Source organism: Zea mays, chromosome 10 (assembly GCF_902167145.1).
Source record: "Zea mays cultivar B73 chromosome 10, Zm-B73-REFERENCE-NAM-5.0, whole genome shotgun sequence".
NCBI lineage: Eukaryota > Viridiplantae > Streptophyta > Magnoliopsida > Poales > Poaceae > Zea > Zea mays.
In genome coordinates this window covers 118,319,401-118,325,400 of record NC_050105.1, presented here as the reverse complement: position 1 = coordinate 118,325,400, position 6,000 = coordinate 118,319,401, and the positions used below count along the sequence as shown (strand labels likewise).

General features: G+C 47.3%; 1 protein-coding gene across 1 annotated transcript; it reads right to left on the bottom strand.

The window, feature by feature from the left end:
* Positions 1 to 2,220: 2,220 nt before the first annotated feature.
* On the bottom strand, positions 2,221 to 4,855 carry LOC103641637 (G-type lectin S-receptor-like serine/threonine-protein kinase At2g19130). The gene has a single exon (XM_008664972.2). It carries the CDS (start codon positions 4,755 to 4,757, stop codon positions 2,322 to 2,324), a length of 2,436 nt encoding a protein of 811 aa, XP_008663194.1. The 5' UTR covers positions 4,758 to 4,855; the 3' UTR covers positions 2,221 to 2,321.
* Positions 4,856 to 6,000: the final 1,145 nt, after the last annotated feature.

The following is a 6,000-nucleotide window of genomic DNA, read 5'->3' as shown; positions in this document are numbered from 1 at the left end:
AGTTGACCAGAGTAAGTCTTCCTGCCATAGATAACCATGAGCTAATGGCGTTGAGTCTTCTTTCAAATTTGGTGATGAGAGGAAGATATTCCTTGATTTTTGGTCTCGTTAGGCCCATTGGCAAACCTAGGTAAGTGAAAAGGGAACGTGCCAATTTGACATCCAAACACTGCAGCCAACTGGGTGGTTGTGGTGACATTAAGGTTGATCGACAAAAGACATGATTTGTGAAAGTTGATCTTGAGCCCTGTCGACACGGAGAACGAACGCATAATACCCTTCAAGCAGAACAACTCTCTCTGTGAGGCCTTCATTAAAATGAGGGTGTCGTCATCATATTGGATGATAGGGAAGTGAGAGGGTGTGATGCTTTCAATGGGAGCCGAGACAATGCCCATATCTGCAGCTTTGTTGATGATGCATTGAAGAAGGTCCGCCGTAATGCCAAAAAGGAGAGGTGACATGGGGTCACCCTGCCTAACCCCCCTCATGCACTGAAAAGACTTCCTCGGGACCCCATTCAATAATACCACAGAAGATCCTAAATTGAGGATGGCCTGAACCCAGCTGATCCATTTATCAGGGAAACCGAGCTGCATGTGCATTGCCAAGATAGCATTATGCTCTATTATATCAAAGGCTTTAATAAAATCCAGCTTTAAAACCACTATTTCTTTTTTGGACTGCTGACATTGATGAATATAATCATAACTCCAAGCCAAGCAATCCTGAATAGATCTATGTTTGATGAACTTATACTAATTTCTGTGGATAAGACTCGACATCTTGGAATGTAATATGTTGGCAAGGAGTTTGGTGATCAGTTTGATGGCTACGTTGAGGAGAGAAATGGGCCTATGTCATTAATGCTAGCCAGGTTGCTAGACTTGGGGCCATAGTAATGAAAGATGTGTTGAGTCCTTCGAGATTGAGAGAGTAGTCGAAGAAGTCAGAAAACTACTTGTATAAGTCACCCTTGATAATGGACCAACCCGCGTTCAAGAATCTGCCTTTGAAACCGTCAGGGCCAGGTGCCTTGTTAGCAGGCATACACTGCACAATTCCATTAATTTCATCTCTAGAGAACGGCAAAGCGAGACCCTCTAGACCTTCAACATGATGGACAAAGTTTGTAAGGTCGAAAATCATTGTGGGTCATCAGTAGGGCTGAAAAAAGTTCGAAGCTCGCGAGCCGGCTCGAGCTCGGAGCGACATGGCTCGGCTCGAGCCAGATTTTTGAGCTCGTTGGGGCAACGAGCCGAGTCGAGCCGCTCTGGCTCGCGAGCTACACAAAATCAATCAACCTACACAATAATGATGGATATTGGATAATTTTATAGATATCCGACTCGTTTCTTAGTCTTTAATAATTGATATATGACAATTATAATTTTGATTACTTGTAACGTCACATTATTATTATTGATTTCACATTTATAGACTATTAATTCACTATATAATGCAATATTATTTTTTTCAAGGTGCAACTCGCGAGCCGAGCTGATCCTCCTTTTGTAGCTCATTGAGTATGCGAGCCGAGCCAAGCCGAACTTGATCTCCTAGCGAGTCACACTGAGGCGAGTCGAGTTCGGCTCGTCTCGTTTCCAGTCCTAGTCATCGGAGACCCCATACAATCCTTGAAAGCCCTCCAAAGGCAAGCAACTTTCCTTCATGATCAGAGAAACTAATACCTTCCTCATCAACTAAATCAGCAACGACATTGTGCCTATACCTGTTTGTTGCAGCAACATGGAAAAATTTAGTATATTCATCTCCAAGGGTGACCCATCTTTCGGTGTATCGTTGCCTCCGGTAGCTGTTTTTGTATTTTAATTTAGTAGCCTCTCAATCTGTTTCTTTATGATTGTTCTGGAATTCTTAAACATGTATCTTTGTTCTTCCAATTTATCAATGACCAAAATAACTTCATTACAATTTGTAATCAAACGATTCAGGTTAGAGGTAGATCTGCTCCAGCGAAGTAGTTAGTATAATAGGTGATCTTAATATATAGCAACTACAAATATTAGCTCACTTCAAGCAAGCCCCCACCCTGCAAATATAATAGGTGATCTTAATATATAAACAAGAACGATTCTCCATCCTGCAAACAAGATATAGAAAAACCGTTGAAGAGTGAAAAGATATAGAAAACAACTCTTACGAAAATGTTTCTACAATTAACAATTTTAGAGTAAAAACTCTTGGAAATATCACATGTTGTAGGAAAAAATTCATTTATACGCCAAGAGACATAATATTACACGTTACAAAAAATAAATTTATTTATACACTACAAGGCAAAACTGATGTTTGAAAAGCTACAGAGATGACACTCTCGTCTGATGTGATCCGCTTCCGGCAATAGCAGTGAGTAGCCTTGGCATCGGGGGAATTTCTACTTGGCATATTCCCTCCAGAAACTGCACCACCTCAATCATCGTGGGCCGATCCGACTCAAGATCCTGGATGCACCAGCACGCGACTCTGCAGACTCGTTCAGCTTCCTCCACGTTCAGCTCACCATGCAAGTCCGCATCCACAACGCTCAGAACATCTCCATGGAGAAGCTTGTGCGCAGCCTGCACAGGCAGATAGTCTCCTTGGCCTTCGGCACAACTGGACGAATGCTCGACATAGTTCCTCTTCCCCGACACGAGCTCTAGCAAGACCATCCCGTAGCTGTAAACGTCAACCTTGGGAGTAACAGGCGTCCCACTGATCCATTCCGGAGCAAGATACCCGACGGTTCCTCGCATCGTGGTCACGACGCGGCTGAACTCCCTCCCGAGAAACTTGGCCATCCCGAAATCCGCGATCTTTGGAGCGAAAGACGCGTCCAGAAGTATGTTCTGCGGCTTGATGTCGCAGTGTATGATGCAGTCCCGGCAGCCATGGTGCAGGTACCCTAGACCTCTGGCAACCCCGACAGCTATCTGGTATCTGGTGCTCCAGTCTAGAGGTGCACGACGGCGACAGCTCTGGAACTGGAACAGGTGGGAGTCCAGGGAGCCGTTCGGCATGTGCTCGTACACGAGTAGCCTCCTGTCGCCCTCGCAGCAGAACCCGATCAGCTTCACCAGATTTATGTGCTGGATGAATCCGACCGAGTTCACTTCTGCCCTGAACTGCTTCTCTCCCTGTACGTTGCCCAGAGCTCCGTCGAGCCTCTTCACTGCTATGTCGGTCGAGTCACCTGCTAGGCGCCCCTTGAACACACAGCCGAAGCCACCCGCGCCTAGCTTCTCCGAGAACTTCTTCGTCGCGTCTTGCAGGTCAGCATACTTGAACGTAGCTATGCCAACGACGCTACCGCCTTTATCACTGTCAGCTATGGGTCTAGACCACCACTTCCCATTATTCCGCCTGCTGCAAATCACTACGACGACGACGAGAACCAAAACCAAAGCGGCAACACCAGCTACCATGGCAATCCTGTTGCCTTTCCCACTCTCTAGCTCTTTCGCAGCAAGGCGAAGGTAAATCATCCCTTCGTTACCGTCAGCAGCTACGTTAACTAACTCGCCATGCCACAGGGAGCACCCATCTTCGCCGCCGTAAGAGTACGCGGTGCAAGAGCAGTTACTACTCAAACAAGCCTGCGCGCATTCGATCGCGCTCGACGCGTTCGGCATGGACTGGCGGCCATTCTGGGGCAGCCTAACGCCTGGCATGGAGTAGAACTTGTCAGCTGGCACACCTGTCCTGTTCCTACCGTCGGCAGCACAGTTGAGCGGAGTGTTTCTGACGCACCCGCCCGTCCTGTCCTTGACCGCCCACTCCGCCGGCGACCGTACGGAGAACCCCCTCATGCAGTCGCAGGAAGGATCCGCGTCGGAAGCGCTGTCCGTGCAGACGGTGAAAGGGCCGCAGACAGCGTACGCGTCGCACTGGTGCGCTGGCTGGTTGTTCACCGTCATCCAGTCCTGCCCGGTCCACACGCGCACCTGGTTCCGGCCGGAGACATGCAGCGTGGTGCGGATGACCGTGCTCTCGTCGAAGATGTTGTAGGTGAAGTAGACCTCTCGGGCGTTGTCGACGAAGGTGAAGTTGGCGAGAGGGGAGCCTGCGGACATCTCCGGTATCGCGCTGAAGAACCCACCGGTCCACGTGCTAGACCAGTACACGGCAGACGAGTTCCACAGCATCCTGGCGACCCCGTCGTGGCCCATCGTCGACGAGTATAGACCTGAGGACAGATCGACGGAGTTCTTCCTCGAAACAAGCCGGCGGTCCAAGCCTGTGACCTTGTCCCACCCGATCTTTACGCCGGGTAGCTGGGTGTCCGTCGGGTAGTCGAAGCTCTCCCAGAATACGAGCGACGAGTTGGAGGAGCTGCGGAGGACGAGGTTGCCGCTGTCCAAGAGCACCGCGACGGTGTCGTTGCTTGTTGCGTTGGCCTCGGTAGAGGTAGACCAGACGGTGGTGGTGCCGCTCTCAGCTAAGACGACAGCCATGTTGCCGTCGCCGGAGATGGTGAGCTCCGGCGAGGTGGAGTTGGATACCGGGTTGTCCCTGTTGGCTGTCCACACTGGAGTCAGCACGGGGACTTCGTCGAACCAAATGCCGAGGTAGTAGGAGCTCCCTGGTTGGAGCTGGAAGAAGCCGAGCGCGAACTTGCCGTTGGCAGAGACGAGCTTCTTCCAGCCGGCAAGTGCTTGGCCGGGCCGTAGCGTGTCTACCGCGGCGGAGGGCAAGGGTGCATGCGCTATGACGAGAAGGAGCACATGGAGAGCAAAATGACGGAGACGATGCATGGCGGAGATAAATGCCGGAGCTAGCGGGGAGAGGTCGATCCGCCGGAGAGAGAAGAGAACGAAGTTTTGTTTGAAGGAAGGGGAGAGGACGAATTGAGAAGTTGCTAGCTAGCTAGCAGTAGCAGCCCGTGCGGCAAGGGGCTAAAATAGCAGTGTTGTGTGTCCAATGTTAGTGCTGTCGCTATCTCTGACTTGAGATAGTCGAATGCAATTGGCGTCCAATGCACGTTTTATTGACCTGTCTTCAGTCTTCACTACGATCAAAAACATATCTAAGATTTTATGTCTCTAATTGAATCTGATAAATGACTCGTAAAAAACGTTACTAACGAAACTATTTTAGTGACGTGTTTTTATAAATACGTGTCACCCACATAACCACTACACCACCCACTCACTCATTTATGTCTATATTATATTTTGCTTCCCCACATATTATAACAAGTCGAGTGTAAATTAATTATTTAAGGCCATGAAATAATTCAAATGAAAAACTTGTCAACTATAAAGTTGCATAACTTTTTGAGATCTATAACTTTTATTTTAGTAGTTTCCTCATCCGAGGTCGTTTACAAAATTTGATTTTCAAATTTGAAAACTTCAAACGTATTTTTCTATGACAATATGATTTGAAATCAAAACATTGTCAACTATAAAGTTTCATAACTTTTTAAGACATACAACTTTTATTTTAGTGGTTTTTCACCTGAGGTTGTTTGGAAAAAAAATCAAAATTTACTCGTCATGAAACAGATATGACGTCTGAAGTCAGTGACGTGTTTAGTGTTTATATAAACACGTCACTAAACAGATTTGACGCATGAAACAAGCGACGAGTTACGTAAAATAAAAGATGTCACTGTGCTAGTGACATGTTTTATAGTAGATATTGCATGTGCACAATAGGTAGTGATGCGTTTTTAAAAAAAGTTATCACAGTGAAAAATTAGTGACCTTTTTTTAACAAGTGTGCGAAAGGGCCTCCAGTGTGATGGTTAAGGTTGCCGATAGCACTTCCAGGTCTCAAGTTCGATCCCCTAGGGGGCGAATTTCGAGCTGGGTTAAAAAAATCTACTCACTGTGCTCCGTCCGCTATCGGGTTACGTCTTGTATGCCACTGATGGGGTCCAGAGAGGAGGTCTCGAGGATCTTTTCGGTAGGGACCATATTTCGATCTCTTATTAATATAATACCGAGAAACAATTTTTTCATTCTGACCGAGTTTTTTTAATAAGTGTCACAA